At 40.8% G+C, this 16,500-nt stretch overlaps 1 protein-coding gene across 2 annotated transcripts in view; it reads left to right on the top strand.

The window, feature by feature from the left end:
• The window catches only part of LOC143292792 (protein bicaudal C homolog 1-B-like), a 59,000-nt gene that overhangs the window by 36,800 nt on the left and 5,700 nt on the right, over positions 1 to 16,500 (top strand). For both annotated transcript variants that reach the window (XM_076603374.1, XM_076603373.1), the window contains exons 7-20: positions 987 to 1,223; positions 2,525 to 2,737; positions 3,434 to 3,491; positions 4,165 to 4,238; positions 6,759 to 6,915; positions 8,104 to 8,253; positions 9,800 to 9,940; positions 10,784 to 10,879; positions 12,287 to 12,464; positions 13,000 to 13,157; positions 13,626 to 13,801; positions 14,278 to 14,407; positions 14,859 to 15,019; positions 15,928 to 16,027. In XM_076603374.1, the coding sequence (XP_076459489.1) occupies positions 987 to 1,223; positions 2,525 to 2,737; positions 3,434 to 3,491; positions 4,165 to 4,238; positions 6,759 to 6,915; positions 8,104 to 8,253; positions 9,800 to 9,940; positions 10,784 to 10,879; positions 12,287 to 12,464; positions 13,000 to 13,157; positions 13,626 to 13,801; positions 14,278 to 14,407; positions 14,859 to 15,019; positions 15,928 to 16,027 (2,029 nt within the window). The remainder of the gene's footprint in view (positions 1 to 986; positions 1,224 to 2,524; positions 2,738 to 3,433; positions 3,492 to 4,164; positions 4,239 to 6,758; positions 6,916 to 8,103; positions 8,254 to 9,799; positions 9,941 to 10,783; positions 10,880 to 12,286; positions 12,465 to 12,999; positions 13,158 to 13,625; positions 13,802 to 14,277; positions 14,408 to 14,858; positions 15,020 to 15,927; positions 16,028 to 16,500) is intronic.

Raw genomic sequence — 16,500 nt, 5'->3', positions numbered from 1 at the left:
TTTTGTTGTTGTTGTTTGCTTTAGATATGGAGAAAAAAAGAAAAGAAAAAGGGTGCTTGTATATATTTTGTTCTTCATATTTTTTTTATATAGTTTTTGTCCACTTGAAAGAATGTGTGTGTCTGTGTATGCGTGTGTATGCCTGTGAGTCTATGTATTCTTCCCTTTTTATGATCTATCCTTACCTCACCTGACAGAGCTCAGAACAAGGCTACCACTTGTGCTCATGTAACAGCAGTAACCTACCGTTTTTAAAACAGTGAACAAATGCAACAACATATGTGGCGTTTGGTCTTGTTAACAGTATTTTAATTGATTTTTTGAAATTGTTTTGTTTTCTCTTTGATTGGTTTTAAGAACTGACAGTTCTCAGCCCTGAAGCGGCCCTTTGCAGTCAGTCAGCTGGGCTATGAGAGCCAACATGGTTTGGTTTGATGTCAAGGTGTCACATGGGGCTTGTTTTCACTGTGCAGGAGCTGTTACATGCTTGTGTTCACCTTGCAACCTACAACTTGTTGTGTAATGTTCAGGAGCTGCTACGACTGATGTTCATGTCTTAACAATAACCTAGAACAAGTACAACAACTTGTACAACTTGTTTCCAACATGCAGGAGCTGTTTCCACTTATGTCCATGTAGTAACAATAACCTGCCACTTGTAATCATGAAGTAACAAAAACCTTCCTTTCACTGCCAGTCAGTTTAGAATGAAATACTCCCAGGTGCTAAAAGCAAAGAAAAATGGCGTCTAAGAATAGTTGGGGTTTCTCTTGTGATGTGAACGAAATATGGCCTATCCTACCACCAAGAATGAAGAGTAGTTTTGTGTTTAACCGACCCATGATCTGGTCGCATTTCAGCAACACAGGTGCTCTGCCTGGCTGGTGCTGAAATGCAACATCAGCAGTGAAAGGGGGCAACCAACATGTACAGTAACCTTCATGGCAAGTTATATAACCTACGACTTGTTTTTCACTGTTGTGCAGGAGCTGCTACCCCTTGTGTTCATGTTTGAGCTGCCCACCACCCCGGCGGTGCTTCAGGCGGCGCAGGACTCGTCGTCGGTGGTGGTGCAGCAGCTGCAGCAGGTGTACAACGTGACCATCTCCTTCAAGCAGCGGCCCCGCATGCCGGTCACCACAGTGCTGGTCCGCGGGTCCGTCATCAACGCCAAGTCTGTCAAGGAGGCCACCGCCAAGCTGATGGAGACCTTCACCGGCATGGTGAGGCCGCCTCGAAGTGTTGGAGTTTTGTTGTTCTTTCGGCTGGCTGGTTGGTTGTTTTGTTCTTGTGCCATGTTTTCAGCCCTTGATTTGGTCATATAAGCATTAATGATACTAACCTTAACAGTGACCACGACATTGATTAACTCATCATGATACCTCTCAGAGTAGTGTTTTCAGCCCTGATATGTCCATGTATGGTCACATGGACTGTTATCAATAATGATAATAATGTTAGCAATGACCAGTACTTTGACTGGCTGACTGAGACACCACTGTTAGAACTGTTAGAAACAATGATAATAATGTTAATGATGACACGGGACTATGACTGACTGAGACACCATTGTTAGCAGCATTGATGATAATGTTAATGATGACACAGGACTATGACTCACTGACGGTGACACCATTGTTAGCAGCAATGATGATAATGATGACACAGGACTGTGACTGACTGATTGAGACACCACTGTTAGCAGTAATGATGATAATGTTAATGATGACACAGGACTGTGACTGACTGATTGAGACACCACTGTTAGCAGTAATGATGATAATGTTAATGATGACACAGGACTGTGACTGACTGATTGAGACACCACTGTTAGCAGCAATGATGATAATGTTAATGATGACACAGGACTATGACTGACTGAGACACCATTGTTAGCAGCAATGATGATAATGTTAATGATGACACAGGACTATGACTGACCAAGACACCATTGTTAGCAGCAATGATGATAATGTTAATGATGACACAGAACTATGACTGACTGAGACACCACTGTTAGCAGCAATGATGATAATGTTAATGATGACACAGGACTATGACTGACCAAGACACCGCTGTTAGCAGCAATGGTGATAATGTTAATGATGACACAGGACTATGACTGACTGAGACACCATTGTTAGCAGCAATGATGATAATGTTAATGATGACACAGGACTATGACTGACTGAGACACCACTGTTAGCAGCAATGATGATAATGTTAATGATGACACAGGACTATGACTGACCAAGACACCATTGTTAGCAGCAATGATAATAATGTTAATGATGACACAGGACTATGACTGACTGAGACACCACTGTCAGCAGCAATGATGATAATGTTAATGATGACACAGGACTATGACTGACAGAGACACCACTGTTAGCAGCAATGATGATAATGTTAATGATGACTCAGGACTATGACTGACGGAGACACCACTGTTAGCAAGCAATGATGATAATGCTAATGATGACACAGGACTATGACTCACTGACGGTCACACCTGTGTGTGCAGGCCAACCTGGTGGTGAGCATGCACCTGGAGATTGCCCCTCAGCATCACCTCTTCATCATCGGCCGCCAGGGCTCCAACGTCAAGAGCATCATGCAGAGCACCAACTCCTCCATCCTCTTCCCTGACCCCTCCACCTCCGGCCCCCAGCGGAAAGGTACCGTCGTCATCAGGGGCAGCATCGAGAGCGTCTTCTGTGCTCGGCAGCACCTCATTGTGAGTTGTTTTAGGGGCGTGGGGGGCTGTTATTGGGTTTTTTTCTGACTTGCTTCTTGGCTTATTCAGTGGCGCCAGTCGTGCACTGCTCATTTCAAATTCTGGATACTCAGCCACACTGCATTTTTTGTTACTTTGGTAGGTTAAGGATTTGTTTTGTTTTTAAATTTTTTTTATACAGGGATGGTTAAGAATAGGGAATGATGTTCAGTAGGGGTGTCTGAATGAAAACTCATGGGTATGAGTATTTCCATATGATACAGGTTTCCTTATTGGTATTCTGGTCATTTTTCTTCCTTTATTTTACTTTGATATATATGTATGAAGGCACACACCTAGGTAAAGTGGCTCTTGGACCCCAGCTGCAATCTTTTCTGTTTGACAAAAATCTGTCACTCCCACCCATGAGAACTGCAGAGTAAACTGAAAGAATTCATATAGTAAATCGGTTGGTTGGTTGGTTGGTTGGTCAGTCCAATGCTGATAAGTGTTCACCATTCAAATGAGAACAATTCATCATATTCAAATAAAATGCTTAGGTTTTGATAGTGCAGTCATCACCAAATGAGCCAAACCTTACATTAAGCGCATATAAGTACGATATCAGGAGCCCTTTGATGTTGATGAGCATGTAACAAGTGTGCTTGTCTGTGTTCGTCTGTCTCTGAAGTGCAGTATTGTGTCATGTGTTCTCAGGGTTGCCTGCCATTGGTTTTGATGTTTGATGTGAAGGAGGACATTGAGCTTGAACAAGGTCAGTATGTTCATTTAGTTGTTGTTGTTGTTGTTGAGAAGTAGGGAAGTACTTTTATATGTGTGTTTCATATATGATAAAGAAGAGCATAAGAGATACATGTCTGTTGTACATGATAATGATGATAATAAAAGGACATTTGGTGCGCCCAGTCTAATGATACAAAAGCCCTGGGCGTTTACAATAAAAAAATTTAAAAAATGTAATGACACGTGCATACTAAAAACACACGAATACACCCACACGCATAGATCATCCTGTTCCAGCTCCATCCCACAAACCTGCACCCACTCCACACAAGATGTAGACACACACGCGCACGCATGCACATCCCAATTGTTCAAGGCATATTAATGGTATGTTGAAAAATAGTAAAAACAATAGCAGTAAAAAAAATTAACTTGATTAAAACATAAAAGTGAAGACAAGGAGTTATTTACTGATATACTGGGGAGGGTGGGGATGGGGGGATGCTGCAGTTTCTCAACTCTTTGCATAATCTGTTAAGTATTCAGCTGATGTTTGTGACACATTGTTCAGAAATTATGCTTTGTAAATTGATTTCCCAGTTGATTACCAGTGGATGATGAAGAGATTTGCCATCATGCTTTTCATAATGTTGCTGTTTGTGATCTGTGTTCAAGTGTCATTGGGGGACAACTTGATGTTTCAGGACGACTGACGCAGCTGATGGAGCAGCTAGATGTATTTATTAGCGTCAAACCCAAACCAAAACAGCCAAGCAAAGTGAGTCCTGCTCTGTGGATTCTGTCTGTTTTGTCTGTCTGTCTCATTCTCAGTAATCTTGGTCTCAGTCAGCTACATGCACACCCCTCCCCTTCTCTTTTGATAATTACCTGACAAGCAAAACTGACAGAACATTGAGAGATTGGAGAAAAAAGAAAAGGAAGCATTCACATAGACCTATTCGCATGCAGTTAACCCATGAATACTTGCACATCAGCTGTACAAATGAAGATACTGGGCCTTGTGTGTCAGGACACAAATAATAGTAATGATAATGATGACAGCAGTAATGAAAGGAAGAGAGATAACAAGGCCTTGGCTCTCCTTGAAACGAGTGATTGAGAGTCGGTGCCAGCAATACCACTTGGCTAGTTCATAAAACAACAGCCATCAAACAGACACATCCAACTTAGGCGCTTTGCTGACACAGTCTCCAGCAACATTGTTGAGAGGTCAGCCAGAAATGATAACAGAACATTAGAGGTTCCAAACACAAGAACATTAGAATACAGAAATTCATTCTCCACAAGAACGGCAGTAGACTGGAACAGTTTGAGTGACGATCAGCTGCTGGCAAGGGTGCAGGACCATCACAGTGACGGGACACTGAGCACCATGCGCGCTGTGTAGAAACACACACAGCTGCAATCTTGCCGACCGGGCTCCTTCGACTTATTGTATCTTAGTCAAAAGTGGAAAAGAGGCCAGCAACAAATCCGCAAAAAAGTACAGGAGAAGAAACCTTGTCTGTGGATATATTAATGTTCCCTTTATCTGTCTGTTTCTGTCTTTCTCTCTTTTCGTGTTATGCTGCAACTCGGGGGATTGTACCCTAAATGCTCACCACACACACACACACACACACACACACACACGCACGCACACATCTTAGTTCAGCATCATTTACCTCAGCCAGTTCCTAAATCCTATCTCTCAAAGTTGACATTTACACACACAGACACTGCAATGAAAGAAACATGGTGATAGCAGAGAAGAGTGCACATTTGGCTCCGTTTCCCTTGTGCTGTTTCTGTCAGCTGGTTTTGTGCCATGGAATGGATTGGTCTCTGTGCCATAGAAATTTATATCAACTAAATTTACCCCTCTTTTTTATGTGATAGTTAGTGTGTTGTTCTGTGTGGATTTTATGCATTTGCATAAATGTGAGTTTTGTTTATTTTGTAATCACTTAATTTAACAATATAAAACCAAATTCTGTCTAAAAGTGAGAACACTGCAGAAAGGACTTGTTCTGGGAATCGTGTTTTTGTTCCAGGCAAAGCATTTCTGTAGATTTTAAGTGTATTACAGCATTCACAATTATGTTCATTTGGATTGATTGAAAAAACAAAACAATAATAGAACAAGTGAAAGAAATGAACTTTTATGCCTAAAATATCTAATCATATTTTATGGTGACATGTTCTTGAGATTGCCTTCATGGTGAGCTTAGTAACAAAGAATATGATTAGCTAGATCTGTGTCAGCTAAGCTACAGATGCCATGATTGGCTTGGTCAGTACAGTTTACCTACCAGCAATGTGATTGGCTTGTAAGTGTAAACAGAAACATTTCTTATGAAAATGACAATTCATAGTGCCAAAATCATTTTCAATCCATTGTTCAATAAAATAGATTGTCTTATTATTAGAGTTAACAACATCAAGATTCAGAATATATCAGAAAAACCATACGCTGCCTCCGTAAAAAAAAAAAAAAAAAAAAAGAAAGAAAGAAAGAAGAAAAAAAAGAATCTTAGAGTGCAAGACCTCATAGTGTTCGTTTCACATCACAGGAACAGAACCGCAATGTCTGATAGTATCAGCACAGACCTCCCTGTAAAAATGTAAGATCTGAACAGCTGTAGACATGTAACCTTGGTGAGCTCACTGCTCACTGCTGATAGCTGAAAGTTACGGTGTGGGAAGGCAGGGAGGGCTGTGACGGATGTGAGTTTTTAAGGAGCTCAGTGGAACATCAGATAGGGAAGCTGTGGGAAAGCAGTGAAAAGGGGCATATTGTGTGACCACTGTAAAAGATATATGGGGAGGAAAACGTTGATAAAGATGGATGGAGGTTTTCCACTCCCCACTTCTCTTCCTGGGGGTGTATCCATTTCTGGGTTAAACATGTCGTTCATGAAGCCGAGGGGCTGGATGGAGTGGCTTTGAATGCATGTTGGAGGTGTTCTGTTTCTTGCCCTTTCTGTGTGTGCATGTCTCTCTGTGTGACTCTTTTTCTTGCTTTTCTTTCTATCTTGTTCTCCTTCCTCATTTCTCCCACTTTCCCTCTTTCTCTTTCTGTCTTTCTTTTGTTTGCTTTCTTCCTTCAGTCTGTTTCTTCAGCCGTTGTCTTATCTTCATTTCGATCAAGATAACATTTCAGTGTGTGTGTGTGTGTGTGTGTGTGTGTGTGTGTGTGTGTGTTGGTGCACACATGCATGATGTGTGTGTGTGTGTGTATTGGTGCACACATGCATGATATGTGTGTGTGTGTGTGTGTGTGTGTGTGTGTGTGCAGTCTGTGATTGTGAAAAGTATAGAGAGGAATGCCCGGAACATGTACCTGGCCCGGCTGTTACTGCTGGGCCTTCACCCTGAGGGTCTGTCCGGTTCCCTGCTCAAGGCAGCCTCCAACAACGCCCATGGCACCACCGGCCTGGGGCTCACATCTTTAGGTACACTGTGTTTGTTCATCCCACAGTGATGTGCTACAGTACTGTAATAGCTTATTATTATTATCATTATTATTATGAGCATTTGTGCCTAATCTTGAAAATAAGCTCTAGGCGTTTACAAATAGAACACACACACGTAAATATCAACAAGGAAAAAATTGAACACAAGATACCAAACATTATTAGAAATTATTCATTCCCCCTCCCCCTCCCTCTTCTCCCCCATTCCCCCTCATATACACACAACACACACAAGCACATGCGCACGCATGCACACAAGTCATAGTACACAATCATAAATGGTACACAATCATAAATAAAACCAACAAATTCTGAAACTCTCAAACTCACTCACTCACTACTAGTCATTTTAGTTCATACTGGAAACGGATGAGCTGTTGGAAATTATTCAGGAGGTTAAAGGTGGGTCTTCAAACTGGATTTGAAAGATTGCAGCAGAGATGAATGACGGAGAGGCTGAGGAAGTTGATTCCAAAGAATTGGGGCTTTGTATAAAAAAACTGTGTTGGCCACTCGTTTTGGTTCGAACAGGGGGGATCCTAAGCAAGTGGTTGTCAGAGAAGAATAGCTTATGATGATATATTACAAAAGATATATTAATATGTTTGTTAATCTGACAGTGGTGTGCTACAGTACTGTAATAGCTTATGATGATATATTCTGGTTGTTTTTGTTTTTTGGGTGTGTGAATGATGAAGGAGAGTACGTGGGACATTTTTTTATTTGAGGAAAAAGAAAAGAGTGTGTGTTTTCATGTGTGTGTGTGTGTGTGTGTGTGATTTATCTTTTTGCATGTATGTGTGTAATGAGGCGCGTGTTTGGGAATATTATGATGATGAATGATGATGAAAGTAACATCTGTGTGCGTTTTGGCATGTATAAAGTTTGCATATATGTGTATGTGTGTGAGCATGTGTGTAAGGGAGAGAGAGAGAGAATATGGATATTCATGTGTGTGTGTGTATGTGTGTGTGTGTGTGTGTGTGCACGCATTACTTAGTTTTCAGTACAGGAATATGTATGGATGTGACCTCTTTCCAAATGAATCTTTTGTCTTTATGTGTGTAAGTAGTGTGTGTGTGTGTGTGTGTGTGTGTCCACTGGATTGAAGCAGTCTGCCTAATGAAGTTTTTTTTAAAGTTTTCGTTCGGACTTGCCAAACAACAGGGTTCCTGAACTCACACAGTCTGCTGAACGTGAGCACCCCCAGTTCCCTGGTGCTGGTGAATGGCCACACCAACCCACAGAGTCCCTCCTTGGGCAGTCCCCTGTCCGCCACCAACCTCAGTCCCAGTCACTGGCTGCATGGCAATCCTGGTCAGTTTATTAACTCTGTGTGTGTGTGTGTGTGTGTGTGTGTGTGTGTGTGTGTGTGTGTGTGTGTGTGTGTGTGTGTGTGTGTGTGTGTGTGAGGGGTGTGCATGTATGTGTGTGTTACAGGGTGTGTGTGTATGTATGTATGTATGTGAGGGGGAGGTTGTGTGTGTAAATGTCTGTGTATGAGGGTGTGTGGGGTGTGTATGTGTGTGTGAGTGTTTGTGTGTATGGTATTGTGTGTGTGTGTGTGTGTGTGTGTGTGTGAGGGGGAAGTTATTTGTGTCTGTCTGTGCATGAGGGTGTATGTGTGGGTGTGAGGATGTGAGTTTGTGAGGTGTGTAAGTGTGTGTGTGTATTTGTGTGTGTGTGTGTGGGTGTGAAGGTGTGTATGTGAATGTGTTAGAAAAGATGTGTTAAGAGATTTTCTTTGTGTCACGTTTTAGCGTTCTTTTTTTTAAGTTTTTGTTTTTTCAGATTTATTTACACATGGAATGTTGGCCTAGTGGGAATGTGTCTGCCTAGGAAGCAAGAGAATCTGAGTGCACTGGTTCGAATCACAGAGTCGCTAATATTTTCTCCCCCTCCACTAGACCTTGGTTGTGGTCTGGATGCTAGTCATTCGGATGAAATGATAAACCAAGGTCCCATGTGCAGCATGCACTTAGTGCACATAAAAGAACCCATGGCAACAAAAGGTTGTCCTGGGCAAAATTGTGTAGAAAAATCTACTTTGATAGAAAGACAAATAAAATTACAGGCATGAAAAAAAAAAACCCAAAAAGGTGGCATTCTCATTGTAGTAATGCACTTTCCCTGGGAAGAGCAGCCTGAATTTCACACAGAGAAATCTGTCATGACAAAAGAGTAAAATTATACAAACAGGAACAATACAATATTTTGTTTTCTGAAATTAAGTTTTTATTTGTTTTTTTGCTGTTTAATAAGTGGGAAAATAGTGTTAAAACATTTAGATTTATTGTCTATAAATGAAATTAGTGTTTGAACATCTATTGTCTACAATTTTTAAAAATTGTTTTTAAGTTACTCTGTTTGTTCCATGTGTTTGTATTTGTATTCATATTTCTTTTTATCACAACAGATTTCTCTGTATGAAATTCAGGCTGCTCTCCCCAGGGAGAGCGCATCGCTACACTACAGCGCCACCCCCACCCCCCCTTTTTTTTTTCCTGTGTGCAGTTTTACTTGTTTTTCCTATCAAAGTGGATTTTTCTACATAATTTTGCCAGGAACAACCCTTTTGTTGCCGTGGGTTCTTTTACATGCGCTAAGTGCATGCTGCACACAGGACCTGGGTTTATCTTCTCCTCCGAAGGTATGTAAAGATAGACTTTTTTTTTTTTTTAGCAATGGTCGATAATTTGATGCTTTATTCGATTTTAAGAGTTATGAGGCTATTTTTAGAGTGGGTTACCACTCTGAAGAAGATGACATTTTGTCATCCTCCTCCTTTTTATTTTTTTTAATTATGATTATTGCTATTGTCATTATCATTATTATCATATTGTGTTGTTTGCTGGTGCCACAGGTCTGTTCAGCCCCCTGATGGTGGTGACTCCAGCCAGCACAGTGCCTGCATCGTTTGATGTCTTGCCCCAGTGCAACGGCTTCCAGAAAGACTTCGCCCCCGCCAGTCCCTTCATCAGGGTGCCAGCACAGCAGAATAAGGGTGTGTGTGTGTGTGTGTGTGTGTGTGTGTGTGTGTGTGTATGTACATGTGATATCTGGTATCTGATATCTGACAAACCATGGAATTCATTCAGGTTTAAAAAAAAAAGAAAAAAGAATATACACAGCTTGCACTGTCAGACTGGGAGTGGGGAGGTGGATGCAGGTGTTTGTTGGTGTGTGTGTGTGTGTGTGTGTGTGTGTGTGTGTGTGTGTGTGTGTGAGTGTGTGTGTGTGAGTGTGTGTGTGTGTGTGTGTGTGTGTGTGTGTGTGAGTGTGTGTGTGTGTGTGTGTGTGTGTGTGTGAGTGTGTGTGTGTGTGTGTGTGTGTGTGTGTGGTGCAAAGGTGGACAACATGTCAGTAGGGCAACTATTCAGTGTTGGCACTGGCAGGTTTTGTGGGTTTTTTTTTTTAATTCATCCATGAAATAGTTCATACATCTGACATCACAGCACAGAGATTATGAAAATATTGTTTAAAAAGAAAAAGAAGGGATGTTTAGTTCCTTTAAAGAAAACTGATACTGTTTGTTAATGAAGAAGTGTACACATTCACAAAACGATACATGCACGGACACACATGCAAGACACACACAGCTGTTACACTCTAAATCATAGTGTAATAGTATCTTACCCACATGTTTTTCTTTTTACATAATAATTGATGTGTGCATGGTGATAAGTGAAGGGTGTGTCAGTTGTTTGTTTTTTTCTCTTTGATTTTTGCTGACGGGCATTTTATTTTAAGTGAGCCTAAAGAAAATTTTCTGTTTTTGGTTGAAGCAGATAGTAAAGTATTTTGAATTGAATTGAATATATATATATATATGTGCATGTATGTGCAGGTCCCAGCAGCAACACAAGTGAGTCTGCCAGCCCCCCTGCACAGAGTCCCTGTGACAGCCCTCAGTCCGTCATGGGCTTCAGGCACGGGACCACAGGTCAGTACGCACTGTTTTCCGTCCATCCTTTTGCTTGACACCACTGTCACATGGGAGCAGAATTTGCCCCAGTATTGAAGGAAATGTGCTTTGAAAATCGAAACAAATAAACCTGAAAAACCATCAATTGCTGTTTGAATGTTTATGTGGGTAGCTTAAGGTCTTTAAAAAGAAGAGACTGAACATACTTAAAATTAAGTGAAAAAAAAAAGAGATTGAAAAGACTTAAAATTTGATGTTTCTGCTTAGTATCAGTCTTGGTGTCAGTTCAAAAGGAACATGACACAGTGATGCAGATAAAAAAAAAAAAAAGAGAAAAGATTTTGATCCTAACTGAACAGTCAAGAGGTGACCTACACTATAGGTAATTTACTAAAAGGTACATGCTTGATAGATCATTATTTTAAGTAATTAAGATGAATGCAGTTTTCTTAACATTTTTGTTATATTTCCTTTGACACATATTTGTGAACTTCTGAAATTTAGTTAAATTTTTCCAATAAGTAAACAAAAAATCTTAGATATCTGTGGTGAGTAATGGTCAGCAGCAGTCTTTTTGTTGAATATGCGCAAGTGAAAAGGTAATTATGACAACAGTATGATTGCCATTATCCAGGATCCAGATTTCTCCCTGAAGTCCAGGTTTGATGTCGGCATCATAATGTGCATTATTATTATTGATAATGTAATAATTATTATCATAATTATTATTAATGATTATATACACATATCTTTGATCTGAGACCAAACTCTAAGCATCTTTCAAACACAGTTATTTGCGCAACAGGCTGTCTGCTTTAGTAGAGCCACCTAACAGCTACCTATAGGTGCTCATCATTCGTTTCCTGTGTCATTCAGTGAGGCTTCCAATCATGCGCACACATAAATATGTATACTGGACAGACTAGTGGAAGAGCAGCAGCAGTGTTTACTGTACTGTGATCATGCAAAGTAGCTCGATCATGATCCTCAAATGATAGAAGCAGTGACTGAGTGGTTAGAGCTCTAGACTTTCAGTCATAGGGTCCTGTGTTTGAATCTCAGTTTCGTCTGGTGCAGTAAGGATGGAGATTTTTCAAACTCTCTGGTCAACCTTTTGGCAGAACTGCTAATGCCTGAACTCCCTTCATGCAAAAATACACATATAGAACATAAGATATGTATATAAAAGATCTTGTAACCCATGTTAGTGTTTGGTAGGTTATAGAAACAAGAACTTACACAGCATGTACAATGGACTTAGACAGCATGCACAATTCTGAAAACAGTGAAAACAGAGAAAAGCTGCCTAAATGGTTGGGTAAAAACAACCACACATGTATCAAAGCCTGCTTGTAGTTGCAGCCCATGAACCTGAAAAAAAAAAGAATCCATTGGAAAAAAACCCAGGTGTGTGTTGTGTTTCAGTGGAGCTGGGAGGGTTGCAGTCTGAGGACAGCATGGAGAACGTCATCACCAGAGACACCTCCACCCTCAGCAGCAGTGGTCACACCCTGGACCTCCTGGGTCTCAGCAAGACCACCCCTGTCACACAGCCACCCCCAGTCACAGCCACCCTGTTCAACGGGATGTCCTCCAGGCTTCAGTAAGTGATCGTCAGGATGTGTTCTTTGTGGGTACCATGCAGCAGCTTGTCCTGTTCACATGTATTCAAGTTTGACAGGTTTTCGTGAAAGCCAAGGTACAGTTGCTTTTTTAAGGTAATTTTTTTGTTTGAGAGTTTAATTGCATGTTCCTTACAATTGCATGTTTTCCTCCATAAAGAGATGATATGAAAGTGAAAATGTCTAAAGAAAATGTTCCAACTTCATTTGTGTATTCCACTGTACTTTATTTTTGTTTATGTATATCTTTATTGTTTTTAGATAGATAGATCAGGGTTTTTCTTTTAAGGGAAACTTGTATGGTAATGAACCAGATGACAAAAGGAACAAAACCTCCACTGAACTATGGTTGTCAGCAAAATGACCAGTTAACAAGAATTTGTATTTTTATGTGTGCTTGCTTGCATGTAAACTTGTGCATATGTGTGTGTTAGAGAGAGAGAGAATAAATAAAAAGTTATTTCTTGTTCATGTATCATGCAGTATTAAAGGTGTTTTTTTTTCCAAATGTTCCAGGAATGGAGAGAAATCCCCAGAGTCCTCAGGAGCAGAATCTGATGGATCAGACAAACTGGCTCCAGGCATTGAACGGAAGAACTCTTCCTCCTCCCTATTCACCACACCTCTTCCTTTCCCATTTGACTACGAACAGAAAAAATTGTTGGCTATGAAAGGTAGAGAGTCATAATGATTTAAAGACAAGTTGCTCTGTTTTGATACTTATTATGTAATGTTTCTTTTCTATGAGACAAGTCAAGTTTTTCTTTGTCTTCAGCTTAAGTAATCACATCAGTCATTCAACCTCGGGACATGGTTATAGTTGATCATGATAATGATGAATCCACACTGTTTTCCATTTTCGATTGGTACTGACATGCTGTCTGTTAGTTACCTGAATACCAGGCTGAACAACCTTGCATCCTCAGACAGCATGCTGTAATTGTACAGAACAAATATGTTGTCAAAGAATTCAATGTTGGCTAATAATGGCAGCATTTTGAAAAAAAAATGATACCAACACACATATTTCTGGCTTTGAAGGAAATGCTGTATTGTTCATTGCTGTGTGAGTCTTCAAGGGAAGGGTGGTTGGTATTTTAACTCACTGGATCTGTTTGATGATCTGTGTGCATTGTGTGCAGCCATGCAGAAGCACCCAGAAGGGGAGTCCAGGATCCCCACAGACATATGGTCAGGGATGGGATTCTCCAAATCCATGCCTGAATCAGCCATCCGCGACAGGCTGGGACAGCTGGGTATCAGTCACGCACGCTTCGATGATCAAGGGCCTCTGCAGACACACTCTGAATTTGCTGAGGTCAGTTTATGGGACACGCTGAGAACGTGTTGTAAACATGTTGAACATGTTAACTACTTTCTTCACTCATCCAGAGAAGAGAAAACAGAAAATTTCTTTGGTAATCATGGCTGTAATTGTATCATGTTCATGTTAATGTGTTCATTTTTTTTGTACTGTCATACATATTTGAATAGGACTTAGTTGAATGCTTCATTTCAATGCAAAAGTTGAAAATGTGTGGACATGCATGAACAACAATGAGTTTACTGCTTCATTAAAACAGAGGCTGTAAATGAATGGACTATTTCTGAAATGTTCCTGACTGTTGGTTTTCCCTATTTGTTGAAATTGTGCATCAACATTAGGCAATAGAATTTGTTGCTTTTAGAGGGGGCAGTGGGGAAGAACATGCATTGTTCAGTATTGATGTATAACTGTTTCTGCTATTCACTTGAAAATTGAGCTTTAAAAGATGTGTGTGTGTTTGTGTCCAGGCCCCACCAGATCCACCTCATCCAGAGTCTGACTCGGATATTGACCGAGATCCGTGGAAAGACTCCAAGACTGCCACAGACCCATACCTCAACAAGGCACCGGGAGAGTATCCCAGTCTGAGAAGAAAATGTGAGTATTTTGCAGTAATGATTGTACATATAGACAGAGAAAAGTATATTGAGAAGATAATGTATGTGTAAAATGATAGGTTAGGTTTGAACCTTGGTTTGTGAATACATGGAAAATGCAGTTAACATTACAAGAACATTAATGCACGTGCTCACACACACCATATTCATAAATATGCTGAAGAGAAAAGAAGTACCATCAGGATAGTACCAGTAGAAGCCTAACATTGATTGAAACGTGATGACACCTCAGTTATTTTTATCTGTGGCAGCCTTATTGATCTGAAAAAAAAAAGTTAAAGGGAGATAAAGCATTTGTCAGTTGTCAGCAGATGAAATTGTGTGTATGTTAAATGTATATATCAGTTATTTAGTAGTAACTAAAAAAAAAAATCATTTTAATTGCTTTTCTGACTTGGGCACTTGTGTTCTATCCTTCTTGTTGTTTCCAGATGACTATGGGATGAACCACCAGTCCCTGACACAGCAGCAGCAGCAGCAGCGTGGTGCCCAGCAGATGATGACGGACAACAGTGGTGGTAAAGTGGACCTGGCCGAGCTGTTCAGTAAGCTGGGGCTGGGCAAGTACACTGACCTCTTCCAGCAACAGGAGGTGAGTGCACGTTCACTGGTGGCAGTGTTTTGTTTCTGTCATAGTATTCACTTGTACATTCAAACATGCACGCACGCACACACACAAACACACGTGCGCTCACAGGAGCACGCACGCACACACATGCACACGCGCACGCATACACTCGCACACACATGCGCACACGTGCACACACACACACACACAGTTGTTTCATTCTATCTTAAAATGTGATATTATCTTACTTTTTATGTGATAACTGATGTGTGAGTGGTGATCAAGGAAGTGTGTGCGGAATGGAGACGTGTGTGTGTGTGTGTGTGTGTGTGTGTGTGTGCGCAGGCATTTTGAGTGAGCCAAAAGAGAATTTTCTGTTTTGGTTGAAGCAGACAATAAAGTATTTTGAATTGAATGGAATTTAATTCAGGTGGTGGAGCGAGGTCTGTGTTTGTGTCTGAAGCAGTCATGTAGCTTAAGAATAGAGTCTAGCATGTGTTCAGTCATGTTCAGATCATTTAGTGCTGTTTCAGTAAACTTTGGGCTACATGTGAAGGTTGGTGTGTGTTCATAGTCATGTTCAGATCATTTAGTGCTGTTTCAGTAAACTTTGGGCTACATGTGAAGGTTGGTGTGTGTTCATAGTCATTTTCAGATCATTTTTCACTGTTTAACTCTCTCCATACAAACGGCGAAAGAGACGACGTTAACAGCGTTTCACCCCTGTTACCACCATCAAAATATTGCTAGCGGAAGGCTCTTATACTGAAGAATGTTGACAAAGAATACCACAATTCTGACGACAGAAGCTAAAGGTTGGGTCATTGAGACACCCACTGGACATCCAAGGGGTCTGTGTAGAGGAGAAGAGAGGACTGGCCGTACTGAGTGAGTTAACTTTTGGTTACATGTGAAGATTGATTTGCTTTCAGATTGACTTGGCCACGTTTCTGACCATGACCGACCAGGACTTGAAGGAGCTGGGGATCACCACGTTTGGTGCACGCCGCAAAATGCTGCTGGCTATTGCAGGCAAGTCTTTCCCAAATGTACACTGGTTGTTGCTGATGTTGTTGTTTTTTGTGTATGTGGTCTCTTTTTTGTTTTTTTTATGGGTTTTTTTTGGGGGGGGGGGGGGAGTAAAAACATTTTTCTAAGAATAAAAAGTGTTGTACAGCTTCTCCATTTGAGAGAATAGGGAAAAAAAAAGGATTTTTATTGGCACAGCCCTGCCATCAGTATGATGCTAAAACGATTAAACATCACCACATTGACTGGTTTTTAAGTTGTCATTACATTCACACCATTTGTCTGAGCATGTTTATGGGAGCTTTCAGGAGGAGGGGTATAATCCTGAAAGTCCAAGATCTTTGACAGCTGGCAGGACCTGGCCAGATGACTCTTTTCGTCACTGTGTGACAGCAAAGGTGAAAAAGAAGGAGTTCAGAAAGTGAAATAATCAAGCATTGGAAGCAAGTTTTCTGTTTATCACATGATACAATCTT

This window comes from Babylonia areolata, chromosome 18 (assembly GCF_041734735.1).
Source record: "Babylonia areolata isolate BAREFJ2019XMU chromosome 18, ASM4173473v1, whole genome shotgun sequence".
Taxonomy (NCBI): domain Eukaryota; kingdom Metazoa; phylum Mollusca; class Gastropoda; order Neogastropoda; family Buccinidae; genus Babylonia; species Babylonia areolata.
Note: the sequence above shows the minus strand (reverse complement) of the source record. Positions and strands in the feature narration are given on the sequence as shown.